Below are 27,670 nucleotides of genomic sequence, written 5' to 3' on the forward strand. Positions count from 1 at the left end.
CCTTGCGCCGAACAGTATTTTAACCAATGAAATAAATGTAAATTTTCACATCATGTATTTTCTACCAATCACAAAGGAAAGGAAGTGCACAACCCGGAGACTGTAAATTATTTCAACTCCTGGCAGCCCGTAATAACTATACATCCTGTAAAGACCAAGCATGTTCACATACAGTGTACTTAAATACAGCGGTGCCAATATATTTTATTGAATAAAACAACAAATAGGCTTCTTTATAAACGGCAGTATAAGCATAATGTACTAAAACTACTTTAAAATGAATATTCTTATATTGAATGTCTTATGTCTTCGTTTATTTCGTGGGCCAAGAAAGGTATATTTCAAACAGCATATTTTTAGGTTAAAAAAAATGGATAAGATTTATTCATATTACTTTTAAACAATACGATTGTCAATCGCAACTTCTCGGGCCTTTCCGGCAAGCTCGGAAAAACACCTCGAATGATTATTTAGGCGTCCATGACAACCCCCCTTTTTGTAAAACTTGAAATAAATAGAATATATATACATCTGTTGAGATGTGAGCTATACTTTATTAAAGTAAACGATATACACTAAAATATAACACAGAAGCGACATACAAGACTGTGTAGCCGATATTTATTTTAAGGGGAAGCGACTCCATTTTATATAAAATTCTAACATCCGGTGATGTTAATACATTCGAGGTGTTTTTCCGAGCTTGCCGGAAAGGCCCGAGAAGTTGCGATTGTACGATCGTATCACCAAACAAAAAACTTCAAAGATACTAAAGCAAAAAATCACAAAGTTTCCAAAATTGGTTGTATATTACATTTACATTAAATATGGCTTATCAACAACAAAAAAATATAGGAAAGCGACGTAAGACTTATAACCCTCGGTGCGATTACAAACATCTTAAGCAAATGACGTTTCCCATTTATGATAATAAAGTATCAGCCAGTCATATTGGCAAAATCAATCAGTTTTACTTTCAAAATCAATACAATTCCCTACAACAACAAAATAATCAAAACAACGGTAAACAATGAATAGACTTGTTTATAAATAAATTTACAATAAAGTTTACGGAGGTTTATAATGATGTTTCTTTTCTTCATAATTTAGTTTTCGTACGTTCGACCTAGAATTGTTGATATGAGTTGAAATCTCGTACATACGACATCGTTAAAGTACATGTATCTGTGTAACACCATGCACAGGAACTAGAAGATGATGTCATGAACCAACTGTCCTGGACATCACAGAATTATCAAACTCACTAGTTTCCAAAACTTGGCCTTCGACTCTCTTGGTCTGCCACCGGTAAACAAAAACATATACCCCCCCCCCCCCCCCCCCCGAATAAACAATGCATTTTAACCTAAATGAATCGAAAAAAAGTTAAATAAAAAGGTTATGCAAGGTAACTGTATATAATACTTTTTATGCCAAAATATATTTTTACAGGATTTATTATAGTAGCAAATGTTCTATTAAAAAGAAATTTACTATACTTATGCCTGCTTTTATTGAAGACAAAATAAAAACTCAAGAGGAAGTAAGTATAATGTATCATTCCTTACATCCAACGAGTAAACCAAGCTGTTCTTGTATTAATATTCTGTCCATGAAGCTCCTTCCTGGAATCGATGCTGACACATGCTTTCTGTATGTCCTGGCAAATGCAAGTCACGATCACCACTCATGAATGCAATTTTCAGAATGCTTTTGTTGTCTCTTAATTGATTAAAATGACGAAGAATATATATGACAAATTGTCCATACATGAGCGAGAGTTTTTAAATTTTGTTTAGAGTTGTACTTATCGAATCAATATGGAAGGCATTAGACTTTCAGACTTATGATTTCGTTTAAAAATATCATTATCAATGAAACAAATATACTAGTATAGAAACCAAAGGTTCTTTTAGAAAATCCATGGTAAACAACAAACCTTAGTGAAGTTACTTTTGATTTCCCCTGCCTTTATCTTGTGGTGCATAGAGAAATTCACTTAACAAAAATTCTGATAAAACAATTGTAAGAGCTAGAGAGGATCCAGTGATTAGGATCATGCACCATATGATATCATATTCCGGTTGTAACAGTTTTTGTTGAAAGTAAAAACAAGCCTTTAACTATTTTTTTGTTTGCAAGGGGGACCTTTTAAATGACCAGAAACCAACAAGAATAGTATTAATGATATCAACATTTGTTTACATTTCTTAAAATTGTGAGTCGCATTTTCATATGTAACATGTGCCAATCAAATTTTGGTTCAGCATAATCAAAATGTAAAACAAAAACAAAAACGAAGAACGTATCAATGCCCTTTTGCTATTCATTTCAGTGAAACAATATCGTTCGGCAATACAAGTAATCTAAAATTTGCTTTCGACAAGAATTTGACGAAAAAAAACATTAAACTTTTATAACGAAGAGGCAAGTTGAGGCCTCATTTTCGGTGCATTCACTATCTCAAATTACTGTTATTGGCAGGAGTTAAGCTTTCAACACGGTTTCTAATGATCTAATAGGAAGCTCTCACAAGCGCAGGAATTCACAGAACCCGACATTGAACTGATCAGCACTCCGCGGAGGGATGAGGGGAACGCCATTTCTATGATTTTAATTTTTTCTTGCACTAAATCCACTATTGTACAATTCTAGGTTGTATTATTACTTATGAAGTACTAGAAATCATATATCTTTTCTTTCTCTTTTAAGCATTTACTGTTAAGCACCGAATTAAATGGCAGAACCATTAAAGATAAAAATAAATCAACAATGTTTGATTTTGGGCCCATTAAGAACAAATTGATGTGAATTTGTTTTGTGCTTACTTACATTTTCTCGTTATATAACAGGGTTAGCGTTGGGGTAGGTGTAAAATTAATTCATATAATTTATCTTCAAGATCATGCAATGACACTGTCTACCAATCATTTTGAATACTCGTTCCGTTTGTGCTATAACTATAAAGAAAACTATTCACTACATGTAATTTTTGGTATCAAAATTAATTAATTGGTATAGATAACTTCAGTTTTTAATTAATTTCTCCAAAAAAAGAATATACAATTTTCCATTAAGATCGAAGTAGTTGATAATGGGAACAAAATTTTAAGTTTATGTCTTGAGACTATTCATATGCTGTTTGGAATATTTTGATTGATTTCCTTTGCATGTATTGACTTCCGCAGTTTTTACCTAACCCTAACCATATGGATAAACGGTGATATTTTTGGTGAGTTAAAATATCCTTACTTACAAATATATCCTAAAAAGATTATTGGACATTCCTGGTGGTACACGAATTGTTGAGAATGGTTACTATACACTCACATTTCAAGAAAAGTTAGTAAGAAGTTATCGGAATCTTTTAAATAAATGAAAGAGTCAATAAATTGATTTCGGACTAAGGAATACAGTCTAAAGTAACCTCAAATGATACAAAAGCCACGAATGGTATAAAGTTGCATTATCAATCAACATTCTGACAAATAATGATTATGTAGTCTTATCATTAACGAACTACCCAGCCGTTAATTAATGATACAATTTCAAAGTTATATTATTAATAGTCAAAATTTACATCCACTAATTATTAAAGACAAAGGCGCGAAATCAGTACATCGTCGACAGCTTTATATCAATAGTGAATACTGATTTGTTAGAGGTTGCTACATAGGCTACATCATAGTCCATAGATCTCTCTTTAAAGATGTCTGCAAATTTTTTCAAAGGTTTTTTTTTGCTGGAAACGAACATCAAGCCAAAAATGATGATTCTTTTACTTAAAATTGTTTCTATGTTTTTAGTGTAAAGGTTAATACAATTTTCTTGAAAAATGCGAGTTTTTTTTTTTAAATTATATTTCTTGTGGATATTGTGACAGCATGAAGCTTTTATTGATTTAAGTCTCGAACTTAGGCAATATATAGAGCGCAGACCCTCTTAGAACAATTTTAGCAAAAAAATTCTTTCAAAAACGACAGTACACATGTTTTGAGATTTTTGGTATGCATTTGTATTGTGCAAGGAATTTTAAAATAAATGTTAGATAGGTATTTTCCTTTTCTTATCCTTCCCACTACGTGCACTTTACCTGTCTTATCATACCATGTTTTACAATTAATTGATTGCTCTTCGGTACAATCATAAGTCATATTTATTCTATCTATCTGTATCTTGTGTAGTAGCAAATTAATGGCTTCAATTGGAAACAATCGCCTGGCTAAGTGATAAAAATAGCGGTAATCATTAGACAGTATAATTGACAATGACATGTTCAAATATGAGTTCATCAAATAGATCCTGTAATTTCGCAGTAAAATATCTCTGTTCGTCAATCAGATTGAATTAGATTAGCGACATAAAATATCAACCATGTGCGTAGAATCATATCCAAACAAACTCCAGTTTACTCTGTGTAAATAAATTCAATGCACCCTTAAAACTAAAAGCACGGGACTTTTCGTCTGCTTCTAAACAAATGTAACTCAATAGGGAAACCCTCATTTGATAATTTAACAGTACATGCATACTAATTAACCTTTCTGGACCATATACATGTACTTCACTAAAAATCCTAATTTTATGCACTAACAATCGCCATATATATATATATATATATATATATATATATATATATATATATATATATATATATATATATATATATATGCAGCATAATGATAAGATTAATTCCCTTGAAAATCATTTCCATACATTGTTATTACATTTTTTGTTTAGTTCACTTGAGTCAAAGGCTAAAGTGAGCTTTACTGATAAAACATGATTTGTTGTCTGTTGTTGTCTTGTCATCTTCGTTTCTGGCATCATGCACTTGCCAATTTCAACCAAACTTGGCAAAAAGCATTATGAGAGAGAGAGAGAGAGAGAGAGAGAGAGAGAGAGAGAGAGAGAGAGAGAGAGAGAGAGATGAGGCCATCTAGAGAGAGTTACATGTACTGTTAGGTTACGTTGACAAAACTTTCTCATTATAAAATATATGTTGTCTGGGGGAGAAATTGGAATGCCTTTCTCCTGTCTGTGTAATACTACTTTTGGTAAAGTTTTGCTGCAAAAAAGGTTAACTTCCTTCTGCCATTTTTTTTTTTCCGTAGAGGACATGAAGTGCATTTCTATAAGAGCTGCTGTGTTTGCGGTAGATTGTTAGAATCGCTAATTTGATTATAAGTTTTCCTTATTACTTCATATTAGCTTTTCCCGGCCTCTAGCAAGTTTTATAAAAGCTTTGATAACTGTTCAAGTAGTTTTACTCTTTGCACTTTTCCCGACGTGCATGACAAGTTAGGTGACTATAGGAGGGTAATCTATACTTTATACCGATTAAACAATGATGAAACGAAACGATTTTCAGGACAAATGCGTGTGATAAAGAAGTCATCATCATAATGCAAAAACTCATAAGTAATATAATTTCGAAAAGTTTATCGTTAAAATTCTTCATAAGAAATGCTTCTGTATGGATAAATCAGGTCTGGTCGATGCCCCTTTCTTAACGCAAAATTTTAGAATACTGCATGAAGGACCAAAGCTGTCATGAAGCAACCTGTTGGCGATAATTGTTAGAACCGGTGGCGAGCTGAAGAGGCGGATTGATTTTGTCGACTGGTTGTAGTGGGCTCTCATCGATACAGACACTCCGTGCCGGATCTCACCGACCGTTCACAGCAGAGACAATGCATCAGAGGAAGAAGACACGGCGGGTGTAAATTATCGCATTCGGAGAATAATATACATATCACCTGGCAAGGTAATTCAATTCTCTTGTTTTTAATATGCATTTATACGGCAATTGTCCCCAGAATGATTTTTTTTTCTTAAATTCATCTCATTTTTTAATTTTTTTTTCGTTAAGTTTTACTGATGATAAAGATTGTCTTTTTTTTATTCAATACATCTTGTATTTAAAAATATGGTTGGGCATGTAAATATTTAGATTCGAAAGCTCTTGAATTTATCCAGATATTTATTCAAAAAGTTAAGACATTTTTTGCATGTTGTAAGGGGTGGGTGTTTTTTGTTTTGTTTTTTTTTTTTGGTGTTTGTACTATTTTTTTTCTGGGGGGGGGGGGGGTATTTAATAAGAAATGATTTAACATTACAATTGGAATCAAGTATTTAAACTGAAAGAAATATAGTACAACATTGCGGATTTTTCACTAAGAAATAATTTCTTTTCTTACGAAAACATCCACTTCTCGTTGATCAAATAAAAATGATTAATATACAACCAAAACGTCATTATCAAAATCAGACACATTAATCTTTTATAATGAATAGACATTATTTACCGATTTCAAAGACTATCTGAGATTTCATCAAATCCAGATTCATATAAAGAAGATAGCTCAAAGGAGTTGCCGGTAAGAAATGTTGTTTTTTATAAGAATATAAACAACATGGTATGGACAAATTGCGCCTATTGGGGATGAGATATCGCATGCCTTGTTCTATGAAGTGCACATTAATGGTGGGGGTTTACGAATAATTATGCTTTGTAACGAGTCCCAGTCTCTGATCGGAGCCACAAGTATTCAAATAATGAAAACAATTTGAAGTTTTAGAAATCTTTCGCCTGATTCGAAATGCAGTTAAAGCTAAGTGCTTACTCTCGCTAGAAGACGTTTTCTTGATGATGGTTTAACAAAAAGATGATAAAAATTCAACATAGAATTTAAAGTGATGTCATAATATCTCTTTTAAGTTAGCATACTTACTACATGCCCCTGCAGATCTCAGACAAATTATCAACATCGGTAAATATCTCATTTCGGCATGTATTGATAGCTGCAAAGAGAAAAGGTTGAATCTATTAGTCAACTTATTAAAAGTTTTTTGGAACTCAGAAGCCATTAATTTACATCTTCATGCAATGAAACGCAGTTATAAAAAAGCTATTGTAAAGTCTGTCAATCAACTCACGTCATTTTTAATTTTTTTATCGTTATAATGTTTGGTTTTGTTTTTTTTCTTTGGCAAAAGAGGTAGTTTCCGTTATAACATGCAAAAGTGTTATTAGCCTCGTTAGGAGTAGAACCCAGGATATACTGTAATTGAAACACACTGCAAAGGCATAATCTAGTTTTATTAGGATCGACCATTTCTTGCCACATGGAAGATTTAAATTTAAGCATGTTGCTTTTAAAGTGATAAATTCTGATGAAATTTACCCTGTCTAGCACTTTGATTCAGACGGTGAAACCTAAATTTCTTTATACTGATGTTCTTCCCAGCTGAGAGACTGACTATTTAACAATTATCCACAGCGTCAGATATATTTGATCACTGATGTACTTTTCCATGGAAAAAAGTGCAATTTGTTTCAGTTATTAGCCAATCTAGTTCAAACAAATTGCCGATATCTGCGCGCATATTTCTCATAATATTGGCAATAATCGGCTTGTTTTTTTTATCACTGCCCCCATCTTACGGTTTTAAAATCCAAAATATTACCGTTATGTAGACAATTTGGTCAACATTAGAATGTAATATTTCAGACATTAAGATTCGTATGTTGAGCTCAGCAAAGGTTTTCTACAGGTCGGAAATGATATAGCATGATAATCGGTCGTAAACGCGCGCGATTTACGGCGTGCACTACAAAAGAACAAGCAAAAGATAAGTACTTTTGGAGGGAAAAAAACACGACATATATTTCAGGTAAATGAAAGGATACACTCTTTGTTTAAAAGACAAAAAAACCTTTTGTACTCTAGCGGTTTTACAAAACAGAATTTGCTAAAATTTCAATTTTGATGTGGGAAAAATGTGTGTACGCTCCAAAAGGCAAGAAATTCAGTGTGTTTCAACTCTCCTTTTACATGTCAAAAATATAACAGACTCTTTGAACAAGACTTTCTGATATGGCGCCAATGTTAATTTCCATACATCATCAATCAAAACACCTTTTACTATATTAAAAAAGTAACCGAAACAAAAATTAACTAAATTTGTATTTTTACTACTAAATTCTTAATACAGCTTCATCGAGATTTAAAATTGATCAGCAATTTTGTTTTGAAAGGAGATAAGACAAGACAATTTAATTTGACGTTAGGGATAAACCAAGGAAAAAAAACTAAATTAACAGTTGTTGCTTGATAACTTTTATGCGAGTAGCCAGTTTCGGCGATTCAGAGTGGCTGATCACAAAGCATTATTAAGGCAATAAATTTCGCGTCCCGGAACCGATTGGGGGATATTCGCCGAGAATAGAAAAGTTTTGTCCGAAATAAGAATTCTAACCCATAAGAAAGCTCTTGTATTTCTGTTTCAATATTTTAGACTTTTTATTTCATGCAAGGTATAAAACCGTTCACAAAATTTCATATACCGAAAACTAGGAACGTATCTTCCGATTGTACGTTTCGTTAAGAAATATCAAAGAAAGAACAGAATAATTGATGATTAAAGATCAATTTTATTCTTTCTTTGAAAATTGATTAACAAGAATATTTGATTCCGTTATGAAGGTGGAGGGGGGGGGGGGGTCACCACGTGATTCATGTTTATGAATCACGTGGTGACCCCCTGTCATCCAGTCAACTGAGAGGTGACTAGAAGATGACTGAATTCATGTAAAGCTCTGCCATTAAGTCAATTTTTCAGATGTCGTAGTTAAGTGAATGGCACAGCTTCATCCAGTGAATGATGTAATGTAATGTAACTTTAAGGTGTTACTTATACATATAAACAAAACTCCCCCTCCCCCCCCTCCCCCAAAAAAAGAAGAAGAAGAAGCATAAACAGAGAGTTCTTTTCATTTCAGCAGAAATTCTACATTTTTACATAAATTATCATTGCAGTGCAAAAAAAGAAGTGTCATGCAATATGCGTGTGCAAGGTTCGTCTGATAATTCACATTAAATGCAATCAGTTGCTCAAAAAAATAAAGCAAAAGTTATTGAATGAAAAAAAAAAACAATATGATAATCGAATCGCTCCTGGGTTTTAGAATAAAAAGCGTGGTTTTTTAAAATTGACTTTCATATCACATGGAGGTCGATTTTGGCGTTCATAAGGAGTATCTTTATAATCATAACACGACAACTCGGACCAACGCAAGAGTACATACCCTAACCATCTCACTGTGATTGGGACAAAGAGTGAAAGGTATCTGTCAATCAACCTTGCGGTTATGGAAACAGAAAGATGGTGTTTTGTTGCAGGTGACTAAAGGGAGTGATGTTTTGTCCTTTATCTCATTTTTGTTTGTAATTCTCTCATTTTCTTTCATCTTATCCAAGGACGATGTAATTTTAGACGCAGATCACTAAATCACGTGTTAACAGACAATCACGTGACAATGCTTGTCTGTATTTTTAGTATATAGATAACAAAGTGCGTGCTCTCTGATTGAAATATTGTTCCATGGCCATATAGAACTACTAAGAATTATGGACGAAATACGTTTGATGATTGCTTTCTGTTGTTTGAACATCAATCATAATCCAAGTCTTTTACCACTGTAAAAAATAATAACAACACCGGATTCGATGTTTGATGGACGTGAAGCATTGATTCGTGTTGTTTACCAAAGTATTCCGACAAAATGCTAAGTTCTAGGCGACGTACGACCACGTGAACACGCCGTTAAGTCGATGTATCTTATTATGAATTATGAATATTTGACACGATTGGAAATTGATAATCAAAAATATGTTGACTCTTTAGCTCGTGGATTTGTTTGGAGCAATCCCCCCCCTCCCTTCCCGATTCTTTCTAAAATTTTCAAAGATAAGTTTACACTAAAAAAGTGCGATGATATTTGATACTAAAAAAGAGAAATATTTAAATTATATAAACATCTCTTTGTTGTCAATGTGAATCATCAATTGAATATAAGATTTTTGTGGATAGAAGAGTTAAAAACATCACCTGAAAATGGGTGTCTTTAATCGTCGAATTAAAAAAAATTAAACATTCTACGTGAACTAAAGTTGTCACAGCTGCACTTTGTTTTCTTTGGTATTATTTTAATTACTAAATTAATGTATATGTGTTTTGTTTTTCAAGAAAAAATGCTGCCGTCAATTGACAGAAAATTAATACGCTTTATTTTCGAAAGATCGGAGGCGAGGAGAAAAACTCGGATGTGAAATATTTCTATTTTTCATAGAAATTGTCACAACTCTATAGATGCTGACAAATTAGACACCATAATCATCCCAGAACGCACGTGTTAAAGTATTGTTATTTAAAGTAAATGCATAGAATATCATATAAATGGCTTAAATTAAAAAAAAACTTTAACTTTAAAGTTTATTCCTATGGTAAATACAGTCAAACTTCGTTATCTCGGAGTATATGGGACGGTTTAAAAAACTCCGAATATTCGAGATATCGAAGTTAAAATACTCTTAAAAAATAAGTGGTTGGGACTTACAAATCACTTCAATATTAATTGAATTCGAGATATCAGTGTTCAAGATATCGAGGTTCGACCTGTGAGTTATGAAAGATAAATATATACTTCTGTCTGAAAAGAAATACAGTAATGCCAGAAATTATATTTTAAAAAATTCAAGAATTGATGATTTTTAAAAATCTCCAACATGCAGGAGGAATTTGTTGGAGACTGCGTTATACCGCAATAGGACCCCTGCCTAAAGATATTTGGGTCTTAAAACTACCCCAGATCCCTTCCCTGACATACCCCCCACCCCTGCCCTCCTTTTGATCTGACGGAAATACCATGTACCTGGAGCAGTGTTTTACTATTTTTCAAACCTGTCCATTATCCTTTTTTGTGACATGGCTAACACGAATCGTTTTCCCGAATTTACCAAGTACACTGTTCAAATAATATAAAAGTAGTTTTTTCTTTTAAGTATATGCACACATGTATTTCTTTCACCGTCTGATTTTTAATTACTAGTATGATATTCATCGTAATTATCAAATAGAAGCTTCACAACACAGCTGTGAGATAATTGGTGTTGAATTTCGATTATCGTAATCACTTCATTGAGTCTTGTGGCAAGTTCTGTACTTTTTACATAGAAAACAGCATGAATGCTGTCAATCTGTAATATGCGTGTAATTAGGATAATTCCCAATATCCTCTGATACTGGAATTCGGTCGAGTGTATGATTACATTTATGTTACACTTGCAGGGAATCCACTGTCTTACGGATTAAAAGAATACTCTTTAAGAATTATGTTTTACATCAAAATTGTATTCAATCGTTTCATTATTCCATCAGTAGTTGTATTGGCAACATTTTGAGGGTAAAGCAATTTAGTCGTTTATTTTAAGGAAAATTATCTCCAGTGGAGGTAATAACAATAAGAAAAGGGAAAAGGAGGAAAAATTACAAAATAAGATATGCAACGACATGTTTCGTAAAACGGCCAGGTAAGGTGAAAAAATGATATGCTTACATCGGCTTCCGAATTAGAAACCGATAATTGTAGAAATTGAATATCCGATCAAAAAAAAAAATCAGCTACAGGATGGAAGTTCACGATGTAAGTAGCATGCGCTAGTTAAATGAAACCTTGCCGGTGAGCCCCAGACAATCTAACTTTGATCCGGGAAGTGGCCTTTTGGTTTTCTTTGAATCAAGGCTTACATACAGGCCTTGTTAATGATAATGTGGATTAACCTCTTTGTCGGCAACTCGAACCAAAGTACTTGAAAACAGTTTGTTATCATTACGATACAAAATAAGGGCAAAGAATTATTTCGTTGTGAAAGTATGATTAAAGTGCATTTACAAAAAAAATAAAGACCAAATTATTCAGTGTTAAGCAATGTTTGTAATATAAATTCATTTTGACGTACGTAGAAAAATTACTTTACGACGTACAATATCTCGTGTTTGGATTGGCTTGTTTTGTTTATGTCCTACATAGTTGATTTATCTTATCAACCAAATACAATGTCGATCACTGCCTTTGTTTCACACAATCAACTTTTTACCAAAAAGATATATCCATGCTTATTGCAATTAGTATTGCTCGTTTTCCGGGAAGAACGACTTTTATAAGACCGACTTTTATGTTCAACGGTGAGGTTTGAACCCATGACCGCAGTCTCAGCTCCTTCCGCTGTCACTGTAGAACAAAAATAAACGTTTTATTACTGTAGTTTTGTAACGAACACTTGCTTGTGTTAAGATTGAGTCTGATTATGTGTCAAATCAAGTCTGAATATGTGTCACGACAACGTTAAGACCTTGTTTTTTGCACTGTCTGTATCCGAAACTGTTCTTAAATGGACACTTCAAAATTCAACATTTAACTAGTCGTCTGAATTTCTTATTCACATTCATTTGCTGTGACATGTTTTTATTTCTTTTTATTATTTTTTTAATTTTGCTGAATTATTTTAAGACTATGGCACTTGGTTCTTGGTATAGTAACTATATGACCCTGGCGCATAAAGTCGTGTGGATTTTAAGGCGTTTATCATGTTCCTATTCATGCCAATATACCGAAACAGAAACTTATAAATTCTTCTTCACTTTGCATTTTAAAGAGCAAAGGAAAATCTAAAAAAAAAATCAACATTTTCAATCCTTTATTTCTTTTATCCCACTAAAAATTATTAATTATATAATATTCAAAGGCTCTTATATTTATTTTAAAGTATATTCCCATACGGAAGAAGAAAAATCCAACTATGAACAATAATTGTCTTTATTTTGAATTTAAAAGGTAACCTTTTCTTCGTGGTATTTAACATTAAAGGATATTCCTGGTTGAGAATTCTTGCGTATCAAACCAAAACCATTTCATTAAAGTCGGCGCCATTGACATTTTTGTCAAAACGGATTGTAGGTCTAGTTTCGTTTCATTCGTCAAATGGAAAGCACGCACCTTGTGAGCAAAAGTCTAGGAACCTAACTAAATGGCACAAAAACCTAGTCAACTCTCTGTCTTCCTTTGCTCTCTTTAAGCTGACTTGAGGAAAGCTTTTTGAGATTTGTACCGGGGAAATGGTCTGTTGTGGTTAAAACGTCGGTTGTTTACGGTGAAACGTGGGATCTGATATGAATTTTATCCTGAAGCAATATCTGGGTGTACCTGTTTGATCTGTAGAGATTATACATCGAAACACGGATACAAACGCATAGGTTTTACACATTAATTAAGGTGCACTCAACAGATCTATGCAGATCTATGATAATTTTCTCCGATACAACTAATTAACCCCTTTTTGATATCAGAATTCCAGAACTTTATAAAAAGCAAACATGTTTAACGTGAAATTTACTTACGTTTAAGACAACTTTGCTCCATCGTGCCATATATCCCAAAATACATTATAAACTATTTTTAAAACTGGCATAACAAAAAGAAAAACCAATGAAAAAATCACTTAATTAACCTCCTTGAAAATAACTTTCATAAAAAAATAAACATGAAATAGAAGCTTGCGAATCTGCTCACCTTTCTAAATCAAGAGTGATGGAGGATAAATTTTTTTTAATCTTGAGATTTTTAATGCTCGCCATTGAAGTATTAAACGGAGCAGATTTTATCTATCTATACAGTATGTATGTCCATTTTTCATGAATTAGAAAAAGAATTTCAAATGGCGTTGAGCTTTTTAAAATGAGTTCTATTTGTTATGCAATACATGCATGGACACCGAGCATTCGGTAAATCTCGTTATTCCCCTGTCAAAGCTCGGGGTTTAATTTGCAATTTTCCATCACTGTTGAAAGTACAAAAACCGTCTTCGTGTTTTATTGTCCAAGAAACCCATAAGGAATATCGAGCAAAATGTAACAGTTCATTCTCTTCGAGGTTCGATCAGTGCTGAATGTTTTACTGTCACCCTCAGGACTTTGGAGGTGGAGGGGGGGGGGGGGGTCGCAAGTTCTTTGTTGCGGGTATCAATTAAATATTGTAAGCGTTTGAAAGACTTTAAGACTTCTTAAAGTCGTTCTATGAAACCATCAAGGACCTCTCAGGAAAGAAAATTAATCGTACTGAAAGCAGAGAGAGATTGTGCACGGTCTTTCTCTGAGAATGTCAATTGCAGGCAGTTTTTACGAGGGGTAATATTATTCAAATGGAGGATTATTGAAAGGATGATACAGTGGTCCACTATAAATCTAAAAAGAACATCGTTCGCCTAATGTAATTAATTCGCCAATCGCTTCATCTCCACTAGACAGAAAGGAAGGCTGTAATACAATGCATGCAATAAGCTTGCTACGTTAATTCAAGGAAAGACGCTGGATATTTGAACAGCTTTATTGCAAGATGGAGATAACACGAACATTATGTGACTTCATCTTCCTCATCATCACTATGTATTCTGGGATTTAGGGATCTAAGTAAAGCTGTCATAATGTTACACGAAGCTGAAATAATTTGAAAATGGGTGTACGTACATATTGAACATTTAAAACAAATATTACAGAAAAAATTCTACAAATAAAATAAACCTTTGGTTGTTTGTAGATTTTTTTTTCTATGATATTTGTTATTTTCAGGATAATCATCATTACACATAGAATCATGTTTTGAAATACTGATAGTTTACAATTACCATGTTTTACACACAGAGATCAGTCCTATAATAACCTCATAAGGTGAAAAGAACACGCATAAAGTAAATATTTAGGTATTCAATAAACATATGTGTAAAAGAAACGGTAGTACATGTATTACCAAACATTGCATTTTGCATGCACTAGTAGCAGTATAAAATGACATGATCTAGAATAAAATTGCAGGTACTAGTAAATGCAAAATCCAAGTTATTCTTAAAAGATTGTTGGGTAAAAGCTGTTCCGTTAGAAATATTTTTTTTTCAAAACTAATTTTGAAAATAATATCGTTAAGAAAATTTGGAAACACACAGTAGGATTATATAACTAGGTACCTTCTCATCTGAAGAGATAAGATAAAAAATAATGAATGGGCCTGAATTTTGAACGATGCTACCTCTGAGTATTGTATCTGCGCTATATAGATTAAATCAAAACAAAATAAAAGCAAACTGTGTTTTTAAGAAATGGCAAATTTAAGCTACATAATTATAATCTACTTCCGGTAGAAACATTAACCAGGTCAATATTTTGTAATCTTCACTATGATTGAGATTGCTCGCCAAAGAATTCAACCTCGCAATGAACTACACTTTAGCGTGTTAGTTAATTCAACAGAAAACCAAGAAAATTAAATTTGCTGTACTTTAACCAAAAAAAAGTAAATCGGTGGAGTGGGGGAGAGAAATTATCAGCTGATGTTGCTCTTTTTTATTTCATATTCGATAAGCGATACAAAATGACGATTAATTACCTCCCCTTACCAAAATATTGACCTTCTGGCAACACATTCTGGCATTATTGCAGCAATACTGCAGCAACATTCTGGCAACACATTGCGGCAATGTTGCTGCAGTAGCGTTTTTCGTATGCAAATGAGATTGCGGCAATATTGCCAGAAAGATGTTGCCGCAAAATTTTGCCGCAACATATTGTTGCGACAACACCTTTCTGGCAATACATTGCAGCAATGTTGCTGCAGTAGCGTTTTTCGTATGCAAATGAGATTGCGGCAATATTGCCAGAAAGATGTTGCCGCAACAACACCTTTCTGGCAATACATTGCGGCAATGTTGCTGCAGTAGCGTTTTTCGTATGCAAATGAGATTGCGGCAATATTGCCAGAAAGATGTTGCCGCAAAAGTTTTGCTGCAACACATTGTTGCGACAACACCTTTCTGGCAATACATTTGCATAAGAAAAATGACATTGCAGAAATATTGGTTCAATGCATTTTCTGTGCTCTGGCATCAATGGTACAATATATGCAATATTTATAAATAATAAATGTATACAGTAAATCAGTCATGTATATTATATTAAACTACAACCAAAATGAAAAAAAAATCTTTCATTGCCACTACAGTTTTATTTTTTTAAAGATGCAAAAAGGTTACAACAAGACTAACATTTTGCATTACATTAAATTTGGACTTTTCAAAAATAAAAAATAAAAAAAAGTTTGTGATTACACAATATTAAAGAAGTAAAAAAATTATTTTATTCAATGTAACATGCACAAAATAAGTATTGAATTAAAAATATAATGTATAATATTAGAGACCTGAAACTGGAATTTCAACATGCTTATAAAGGACACCAGTTAAAATTAATAATCTTTAAATTTAACACATTTTATAAATACAATAAACACAAATATGATGAACAAATCATGATGAAACTTGACTTAAAGTACTCAGCCAATCAGTGACAATTTGGTGCTGCAGATAAACATGTATTGCAGTTTGATTGACACAACGCGCACAGACGGATTGACACAACGCGCACAGACAGATATGGACAAAAGTTCACTGTTTACCGTAAGCAAAGCTCAAACCATATTGTTTACAAGTCCTGCACAACCACTTGCTGTATTACGATTGATCAAGGCATTCGTCCTAGGCATTCCAAATGTCCCTTTTTTTGACAGTCTCATGGGCATTCTGATTTCACACATAAACAATCACAAAAACAGCTATCAGAATATCACAACAATATCCACATTGGAATTCACAACAATATCCACATTGGAATTCAGCACTGTTGTGTATATGTTCCTCTCCATAATCTTAAACAAATTAAGCCATCATTCTTTTTTGGTTGCCAGTTGCACCATTCATTTAATCAGTAAGGTGACAGCTTTTTTCATGGTTTTCTTCAGGTCTGTGTAACACAGGGCAGACCTACTGGGAAGATAAATGGATTTCATTTAAGCACATTGGCAATTGTTTTCATATTTTAAGCAGTTCCCCTTCAAATTTTTTTAAATTACATTATAAAATTACCAAAAATATGCCTCGGACCCCTTCCCCTGGCAAACTCAAATAACCGTCGGACCCCCCCCCCCCCCCCCCCCCGAATAAAATTCTAGATCCGCGCATGGTTCTTAAACAGTGTTGAACCCATTGATACCGAGCGCAGCGAGAGGCGGGCGAAGCCCGCCTCGCGAAGCGAGGATTAATGGTAACACGTATATATAAGAAAATCAGTGAAAAATGAAAGTTGAATCAGGGGTACTAAGGCCAAATAAATTTTCTTCCAGCCCTGGGCGCCGCCATATTGTTTTTAAAAAGTTAGTTTGATCATTGATTGACTGGTACTTATCGATGTTTATTGCCCCTAAACTCGATTAAATAAGTTCCGGTGTTTCAATAGAAGGTAATTTGAATTAAAAGAAATTAAAAAGGAAACCAGATATGTTTCAATAGTGCTTCAATCAAGAAACACGACTAGTTCTATGTATGTCTTATCAATTATCAGATGGAAAATAAAAACATAAACGTCAAGGAACTGATCTTTTAAATTCTGAATAAAGTATTCAATTTTATTACATTGACACTCATATGAATTAAATTGATGAACAATGAAAAAAGAAATAATAAAAAATTCGGAATCACGTAACTCTCTTCGGCTATTTCCGAAGACAAAACTTGAACGTTTTACGTTTGAAATATGACGTCATAATGTAGACTGAGCACGCGACGTTTAGTTTTACTTTGACGAATGATTTGAGTAGGCAACCATACTGGCGGATCTTACTCTGTGCGTTTTAAATAGATTTTATTATACAAAAATCAAACTACACTGTGTTAAATCTGCGCTCGGTCCAACGGTCACACCGTTTACATATTATAATGGTAGATCGCAGTCTTTCGGTTTATTTTCTTATAACAAACATGTTTAAACTGCTATTCAATGAATATATTTTTATTGCTAAACTTACTTTTTCAAAAACGTGCTCATGCAGATGGTGCAGGGGATGTCAACACTCGATTCGTTCACTCAGATTCGTCCTCAGTTCAGCCGTTGATATTTTTTTTTACAGATAAACACTCCGTTGACAGTGGGTTTTTTAACCTTGTTTACAGATAATTCCCGTATTTCATTCATTTCACCATCTCCAGTGATGGCAGGAGGCTCGATGGCAGACAACATGGCAGCTTCGAATGTGAAAATTGGCGGCTAGCGATTTGATCGACCAATCAGCGCGCGCGTAACTTAACATTGAACCGAAAGTAAAAGTGGAAACAAACAGCATACGAAAATTCTTAATTCAACATGCATCGAGCAGTTTAGATACTCAAATCTAAGTAGACTGATATTTTAACTTAATAAAAAAGAACATACCGTTACAAAAGAACAGACAGGTGGGTATTCACGTAAAACATGAGTTGGGGGGGGGGGGGGGGGTGTGATTCAAACTTTCTTTTATAGTGAAACATCGTAATTAACCATGCATAACAGTTATATGCCATTGAAGAGAATATCACTGGATTTTTTTAATTGAGACTTTCTTAGAATAAGACTTTAATCATAAAATATTTATTAGATTTAATTTTTTCGACTTATTAATTTTTTTTTGGGGGGGGGGGGGCATGTACATACAAAAGCAATTCATGCAATTATAGCGAGCACAGCTCGCCGGCGCGCAGCGCCGGCAAGCGAAGCGAGCTCTAAGAACCAGTGTGCGCGGGAAAAAGAACGAGCTAAACCTACAGTTCATCAAACAAATTTTTTTGTCTACGTCCCATAATGCTCTCTAATGTTTTCACCCGTGGTGCTATGCCAAAAATGGCCGACTTTTAACTCGTAATTTACGGTGACTTAAAGTTCAAAGACACGTATTGAGTGCTGCATATGCTTTGGCTAGACTCAAAAGATCTGTTACATGCTTCCATACCTTCGTATTGAGTCGAGAAACGTAAACAAAGACAAACAAAATCATGGATGACGTCACAGTGCACTCGCGCTATATTTCCCGCGATAACTTTAGAGGTGGATCAAACATCTGTAATGAGTGTACTAGCTATTTCAGTAAAGACTGCAATAACTGCTTCGTTGACATATGATTTGTTTTTATTTTTTTTTAATATAGAGATTACATAAATAAATACTAGCAAGAGCCATATTTTACTGTCATATCGATCCATTTTTAAGCTAATTGTACAGTTGGCAGGTATACAAGTATGAGTAGGGAGGAAATAAACAATAGGACATTTTGAACTAAATAAAAAGGAAAAAAAATAAACAGTTTAAAAATTAATGTAGACATTGCATATAGTCTGGCCATTAAATTTAAAAGTGGGAAATTACACACCTACAAACAGGGACCAGGCGCTCTCTCTTTCTCTCTCTCTGTTTCGGGTTTCGGGGTTGCGCTGTATGTATCATTACCATTAAAATTAATACCTTAACCATTCTTATTGTAGAGCAATACTCTCTCAAAAATTCTTAAACGTTCGTTGATATAAGGAATAAGGTATCATTCTTCGAGTATTATGAGGTGATAATTTTGGTCGGGGCGTAATCAAATCCAATAAAGCTCGTAGGGCTTTATGATAGATTTGATCACGCCCCGACCGATATTATCACCTCATAATATTCAAAGCATGATTCCTTATTACTTATATTTATATAATTTTAAACCATCGCACGACTAAATATTTAAATATAAATAAGCAAACCCCGCTGGCGCCTCAATTTGGCGTCATTTGTATTATGGGTTATATACATGTAGTACAAAATCGATACGTAGTGTTATCACAGGCAAGACACTGGAAAATGTAAATATACCTAAATAACACTAGGTTGACAATGATGCAAGGTATTTGTAATTCTTGCTGCGCTCGCCAGAACGGTAGCACCGTAAAACATATTACTTGTGCTGAATGTGTAAAATTTTATACCGTAAGTCTAAATTCTGCTAAAGCTTTTGCAAGCTCGGTAAGCATAATAAATCAGAGGAAAAAGACAAGTTTGTGATAAACTTCTGGCAAATTTTGAGGTGTTATAACTGAAATTATATCTAAATAATTGACAATTTTTAACCCCCCTCCACTGCTTGGCTTCTCCTTAAATTTTAATTAAAGCAGAAATCAAATATGATGCAGTATTGCCAGATCGAATAATATATATCATGTATAAATTAGTTCATGATTAAAATTATCAAATACATGTAGATGTTACCAGAAAATTATTTCTGGCAGTATGATACTGAGTGTAGCCAGAATATTACCAGAAGTCGTTGCAGCTAGTGGCAATATTCTAGGTGCATGTTAATATAATTTTTTACAGAAATAACTCTAATAGTATTGCCAGACTGTTGCCAGAAGTTATTGCCGCTAGCGGCAACACTCCAGCAGTATTGCCAAAATGTTACCAGAAGTTGTTGCAGCTAGCGGCAACATTTCACTAGTCTTAAAATCTGGTTTCTGGTAACAAAAATGTGTTGCTGCAATATTGCTGCAATATTGCGGCATTGTTGCAGCAATAATTTTACTTTGGTAAGGGTCGTTAACATCCGCGTTTTATCTGTGTTCCGAAATAACAGGCCACTTCTTATATTTACCCCTGCTGAAATGAAAACAGAATTAAAAGTGCATTGTTGAACAATATCTTGAAAAATTTATCATTCTATCTTGTTCTTTTTTTATCAATGTTTTACAGTAATACTCGATGTTGTTTTTACATATCAATTAAATTTTTTTAAACTAGGCGATAAAAATGAATGATGTATTTTTTTTATCTTGTCAGTTTAATCTTATTCAAAACATTTTCATTCATATAATAACTCAAAAGATAAAAAAAAACCCATCATCTTTGTGCAGTTTTTTTTTTTAGGAAATTCAAAAGTGCAGGTGCGCATTAATCCAAGATTAGAAAGTCTCTATGTTCCAATGCCTATTAATGGGCTGTTTCCTGTCATTAGCCTGAACTGCATAAAACACATTCTCGTTAATCCCACTATAAATGTAAACAATGTAAAACGACATGAAACATTTTCTTTTAAAGTCCATAATTTTTGCTCAAAAGTTTGGATGTTAATCTCAAAGGGAAAAACGTTGGCATAAGTACTGTGTGCATGCTAGAATTTTAAAAAGATTTCTTTTAACCTTTTTTTAATCATTTTGCGAAAAAATACTCTAGAATGCACTTTTGTTTCCAAATTTTTAGCATTCTTTGCTTGAAACCTAACAAAAACGCGTTTTCTTGCAATTTTTCTCAATATCTACAAAACAGAAATCGGAATTAAACATAAGCCAGAGTTTTACATTAGGATTGAAAAGGGATCACATAAGACAAACTCTATATTAACAGATCTGTTTTTGTCCCTGACCTTTTAAACCCCTCCATCACAAAAACACATTGTAGTTGGACCGCATTCAAAAAATGTGATAATTTGTTTTGGGATCAAACTTACGGCATCTGTGTTTTGAAACTTAAAGAATAAGTAATAAACAAAAGATTCTCACGCGCAGCTGAGACGCACGGCTTGGGGTCCTGCTTCTAAAGCAGACGTACATATGACATTACGGTCACCCTCAGTTCAGCAGCTTGGTCCATTAGGTAGAGGACTTCAAAAACATTTTGCAATCAACCAGTCACGAAAACAATTTGGTGCGTGTATTTCATTTATTGTTTGAATCATTGCTTTGTTTTAACGTTATATGCGTACTTTACTCCTATACGTATAGATTACATAAGAATTAAAAACATGTTCTAACATCTAAAAGTTTTTCCCCTATTGAGCAATACCTTGACAACACTTTTTTCCCCCGTAAGCCCGGTGCTTAGTACGACATTACCGATAAAAAGGGGGTATTCGGTTGTGTTTTCTTGAAATGAAACGATTGTTATTATCCTGTCTATAATATCTACGTTGACGTCAAGATAATTCCAACAACCTGCAATGATACTTTCAAGCTATATTTTGCACCGGACTATAAAACGCGTCACGTGATTGTATTCTATGTTTCTCAAGACGGCAATATGGCGACCGTAATGTCTTTTTAATTGTATTTCTGTGTTATCCATAATATAAAATATACACAAAGTTTATGTCCTCGACAAATCAAAACACTTTTTATTTTAGGTTGATTACTGTCTACAGAAATATGTCGGGTTGTCAAAGTTCATAAATGGTTCGGCTTCATCTTCGCACTTGTTGATACATGTAGATGTCACAAGCTTGATATTTACGTATATCCGTTCCCTATGGTCAGTGACCATCGAAGTCTTCGTTATCCATAAACTACAGCATTGCAGAATTCTGTTGATTTCCGTCAAATACTGTCATGTTAAAGACAATCAATGTTATCTTATCGTATCATTGGGTACAATATGAACACCTTTTATGATAGAAATATGACTTGAATTAAAACAATATGTATCTGAACTGTGTAGTAATTAATAAAACTTGCTGGATTCCAGACAGTTGATGAAATTAACAAATTTTAACAATAGTGAAACTATTTATTGATTGAAAGATGTATTCATTTACTGATCGATCTATCTTAAAGAAATAAAAGCTTATTAAAGGTTGATTTAGATACATGTGGATACGTGTTTGAATATTTGCACACCAATTTTTAAACTTTGAGAAGTCAGTTCCAACCAACCAAAGCGAAACACAATCACAAAAAAATGCAAAAATATAACAAAAAGCAAATTAAGCTGTTCATGATTTAGATTGATATCAGGTTAATCTGGGAAAAGTAAACAGATTGATGGGTTGCTTCGTATAATATCCTCGTGGAATAAGTGAGGTCAGAGAGTGAACGTTCGGTGGATATGTCGCAGAATCCACCAAAGCAAAGACCGCTAAGTCGGAAATAGCTCGGTTCCACGGTTATATTATATGTTTACAATCTAATTTAGAGAGTTTGAGAGGGGAAGTTGGCAAAGAAATGTCGGGATGATAACAAATTGACTTCCTATAAATGGAGTAAATTATTTTCAATTCGGAATATTTATTCAACCGTATTCCATTAATGATACACGTCTGCACGCTGTATAGAGAGTACAACTGGAAGCCATGAGAGAGAGAGAGAGAGAGAGAGAGAGAGAGAGAGCAGTGATATATTACTGTACTTGAATACAGTAACCATTTCCATCATTCTCCCTGGAATGTAGTGATTGCCTAGTCGATAACTCGAACGTTTTTGTCAGACAATTACATAACCTATTAATAAAGGAAGTTGCTTCTTCACTCATTCATTTTCTTTGTCAATCACTTTTTTGGAGCACAAGAAATTATGTGATACATGAAATTGTCGTCGTGTAATGCTATCTAAACATGCAACCCGTTGAATACTGTCTCATTAATAATCTCCCCTGTTGCAATGATGATAACAATAAAAACACATTGCACTGAAAAGGAGTCCTCTTAGTTTTTACTTTACATATAAAAGGGTTTTCCCCTCATTATCTATATGATAATTAAGCTATTCGTATCGGACAGAAATTGTACATTTCGTTCTATAAATAGTGTAAACCTTTGAAGTCAAATTTCAGATCATTGCCGAATTCTTTCCGTAGAAGACATGCTGTGCAAGATTCCAATTATTAGTATTGGACAAAGTAAAATTGTTCACAATGACTGCCTTAGTTAATCACTTGCGGAGATCGTTCAATCCTGATCAATTTTTACTTTGTTATTGGCCAAATTCTAATACCAATTAGTGACATTTTCCACAAGTGATAAAATTTAGAACAAAATATATATTCTATGAGTTCTCAATCTCAACCGCAAGTCCTCTCCACTTCCCCATCCAACACCCCACCCCAATCCGTTTCGTATGTAAATCTGCCATCTCCCAAGGGAATATAAATATCCTTTGTATCATATATATTCCATAGACGTGAAGTAATAACTAAAAATTTGAATTATATTCTGATTTATCTTGGGTTTATTACAGAAAATACCGACATATTGATATTTTGTTCGCAAAAACAAGTTTCATGGAAGGCAAAATTTTGTTCCCCCAGGTCCTCCAAATGTTTTTAACATTTTAACGAAATAAGTTAGAATGTCATTAAAGTGGTGCGAAAACATCAATTCCACCCTATTGATTGAAAGAGAGATCTGATAACCGAATTTTATAAAACATTAGTTTTATTTTTGTCGGGAGACATAATTGCTCCTACGCATTCTATAACACAAACTTACATAAAGTTTATGTATATATTATATATGCGCATGAATACAGAGCGGTAAGCATTTGGTTTTTTTAAAACAAATTTTTGCATCGGTTGTCTATTTATGCATATTAATTTGTTAACTACTATTGCCGAATTGCTATTTACTCAAAAGGGCCAATTTCTGTAGATATAGAATTTATTAAATCTTTGTACATTTTTTTAAAATATGTAATCTTTTTCTGTTCCATTACAGATGGATTCAATGATGAACTTTTCCCTTGGAATAACTTCAAGCACAGAGAATATGACGGAGACCGAGTTTGACCTAAACCTCTTGTACGAAAAATATATTCCAGAAAAGTTCCTTATACCTAAAATAATAAAGACCATTCTGTACGCTTTTGGATTTCCCGGAAATATTTTAGCTTGTATTTTATGGCTTCAAAAACCCATGCTGCACTCCTCGGGATGCTACCTTGCGGCCCTAGCCGCTTCAGATGTGTTGTTTCTGATAATGTCCCTCATGTATGATCTTACACTTTATTGGAAAGTGAAAGTCCTCGAATTTCCTACTATCTGCCAACTGTTCCCGTGTATGTATCTTTCTGTACAATATTTATCTCCCTTGCTTACGTTAGCGTTCACCGTTGAGCGCTTTATATCAATTCGATTTCCGTTCAAGAGGAGGATATACTGCAACATAAAGAGGGCCGTCTGTGTCATTCTCACGCTTGTCGCCATTTCTCTTGGAGTCGCCGGAATTCAGATTTATTTTTGGCATTACGACTATAACCTAGAAAAATGTGTCAACAGGCTGGAGTTCGTGTATCTGTCTGAGAAATGGACCTGGGTGACGGAGTTTGTCATGTTCATGTTTGTCCCTGTCCTGATCCTGCTGTTCAATATTCTACTGGTCGTCACCATGAGAAACTCCTCCCGAAGAGCACAGGAACTCTACGGACCAATGCCACCAAAGCAAAAAACCGTCACAACCAAAATGCTGTTGGTAGTTTCATTTGTCCTTATATTTACGACAATACCAGTGAGTATCGTCTACTCTTTGAACGATAGATTCCCACTTGGTGATTTAAGTGCTATCGATAATATATCTAATGACGTCACATGGCAACGTCATTTGAATTTCATGTTGACCCAGGAAATTATCTACGATATTGGTATGAGCCACTACGCCTGCAACTTTTATTTGTATCTGCTCATTGGCAAAAAATTCAGGTTGGCCATAAAGAAATATTTTCAAAAACTTTCAGTTATGAAACTGGTGGATTTCAAAGACAGGAATTCGAGATCTTTGCGATCTTCTTTTACCGAGTTAAGATCTATGTCGTAACGTTTGATCTCGAGAAATCGCAAACATCAGTGAGAGGAAATGAAATTAGAAACATTAACGTGAACAATGTAAATAATTAACTTGATTAACTTGTTATATACATTGATTTTCAATATTTACATCTTTTTAAATGGACACTTTAGCTCATATTTCTAGCTTTTCCTCATAAATCCATAGAGAAAAGAGAAAATTGCGCAATTTGCCAACGATTCATAGAGACAGGATATAAAAGCGTAGAACTTGTCTATAAAACTGCCATGCCATTCGAGTCGGTGTGTCTATGAGATAGAAGGGGGAAATGGTTGTAAATGAATTATCCTTATGTGTCACCTATCTATATTGGCATTGCTGAATAGTCGGCAGATATTAGTTTTAAAAAAAACTGTAGGCGAACAAGTAAATAGTGTTTCACCTTGAGAAGGCATTTAGTTGAATGATCTACGATTTGCTATCTTTGCAAAAATATTAGAGTTTAGAATGAATTGTATATAAATGTATGTAATTTATGGCCATAAAAATTTTGACAAGGGTAAAAAGTGGTCATACAAGAATATGTAAATAGCAATTCAGAAATAAATCATTGGTACATGTATGTATTCCACTAATTCAACATTATATTTTGTGTTTATATATATATGTGTGTATGTGTGTTTGGAGAGAGAGAGGGAGAGAGAGAGAGAGAGAGAGAGAGAGAGAGAGAGAGTTTTAAAAACAACTTAATTGTCACCTCAAACGTCAAAATAAATACCCATCTGAAAATATCACCGAGGCTTTGATATCACTGTGTTGACATTTTGATGATTTTTTTTTTCGATATTGAACGACGTTAAGTACATTGTAGTCAAATAACTACGTGAACTGTGATTTCTATTTTACCTAAATTTAGACATTTTCACAAATATTCAGCATAAAAAAGTTATACAAAAGACTTTTATAGACTTAAAAATGGTTCAATATAATTGTAAAATGTCTTTTATCATTAAGATCCTTCTTAAAATATGGTCCAGTACATCTAAAGGTTAGCAATTCTTTGGTTTCATTAGTATTCGTTGAATGTCAATTTTTTTGTTTATTTCGGTGTTAAGTTGAACACAAAATTAATTATCATTGAAGTACAATATATAAATAGTGCCTGTTTGGGAGGGTAACAGTTGAAATTGACAAAACCATTGTCAACCGACGCGAACACACTTGGCAACGGGTAACACTATACAGTTGTTGACTGGGGTCGAGGGCAACAGTTGATCTGTCGGACCGGCTCGCAAACTGTTGCCCAAGGCCGCTAACGCTAAGGGTAATAGAAAGGATTACCAACTGCGTCTAAACCAATCAGATTTCAGTATTTAACATGAAAGTATAATAAAACTAATTGTTACATGTGCGTACATTATGCGCGTACGGTTCGCCGTAGAATTCACATCATTTCTGAGTAAAAGCAGTAATAATTTCTCAAAAATTAAGACAGTCAGTATAATAAAATAAATAACGCCTATTTGGGAGGAAAACAGTTGAAATTGACACCCCGAGAAAACCATTGTCAACCTTCGCGTCGGTTGACAATGGTTTTCTCGGGGTGTCAATTTCAACTGTTACCCTCCCAAACAGGTACTTTTTTTATAATGGCATTTTTTATTGATTGGATCACTGGCCACGAACTTACGTATCCTAAAAACTGGGAATTACACTAAATCCATAGAAATTGGTACCCTCGTCTAGCGATGAAACCACAGTAGTTTTAACCAAAAGATGTTATATTGGTGAATTGTATTTTACATGAACATATTTGTCTGGTAAAGAATGAAAGGTTATTTTCGTCCCATTGTTTTTTTTTATTTCGCCTTTCTACACTTGCAATTGGTTTTGCTCTGTCTTGAATTTGCAAGCAGTTTAAAACATTTATGCAATACTAGCACATGCATATGTCGTCCAGCAAGGGGTATAATTTGATTAATAGAAACATTCTGGGTTGATATCAATATAAGAAACAATGATAAAATTCGAGTAAGATAAAGTTGATATATTATTATGACTATATTCGGCATCAACAACGAACTTTACGTGTATTTTTTTTCATTTCCTCCACTGCGATTCAAACATCGTTTTAAAAAATATTCAGTCAGTGTAAGAGGTTTTGTTACATTTAAAATAAATTGTGTTCATAACTGCAAGCTAACATTTCCTTTGGGGAAGATTCATTACCCACTTTCTATATATTATCAATGCAGCTAAACTTTCTGTTCAATGGTTTTATTCTGTCATATTATATGAGAGAAAAACTAGATTTTAAATATTGGAAACTGAAATCACTCAATCTATCTTCAATTTTTTTTCTGGCTACAGAATACAATATCCATACCAATATGCCAGGTTAACTGT

General features: G+C 33.7%; 1 protein-coding gene across 1 annotated transcript; it reads left to right on the forward strand.

Annotated features, from left to right (window-relative positions):
* Positions 1–5,448: 5,448 nt before the first annotated feature.
* LOC128179039 (growth hormone secretagogue receptor type 1-like) lies at positions 5,449–26,058 on the forward strand. The gene is made up of 2 exons (XM_052846515.1): positions 5,449–5,767; positions 24,200–26,058. The coding sequence occupies exon 2, from the start codon at positions 24,200–24,202 to the stop codon at positions 25,292–25,294; it is 1,095 nt and encodes a 364-aa protein (XP_052702475.1). The 5' UTR covers positions 5,449–5,767; the 3' UTR covers positions 25,295–26,058.
* The last annotated feature ends 1,612 nt before the right edge of the window (positions 26,059–27,670 follow it).

The sequence above is a fragment of the Crassostrea angulata genome, chromosome 3, assembly GCF_025612915.1.
Source record: "Crassostrea angulata isolate pt1a10 chromosome 3, ASM2561291v2, whole genome shotgun sequence".
Classification (NCBI taxonomy): Eukaryota; Metazoa; Mollusca; class Bivalvia; order Ostreida; family Ostreidae; genus Magallana; species Magallana angulata.

What these genes read in the sequence shown, in the direction of transcription:
- LOC128179039 (XM_052846515.1), top strand. Translation starts at nt 24,200, where the DNA reads ATGGATTCAATGATGAACTTTTCCCTTGGAATAACTTCAAGCACAGAG.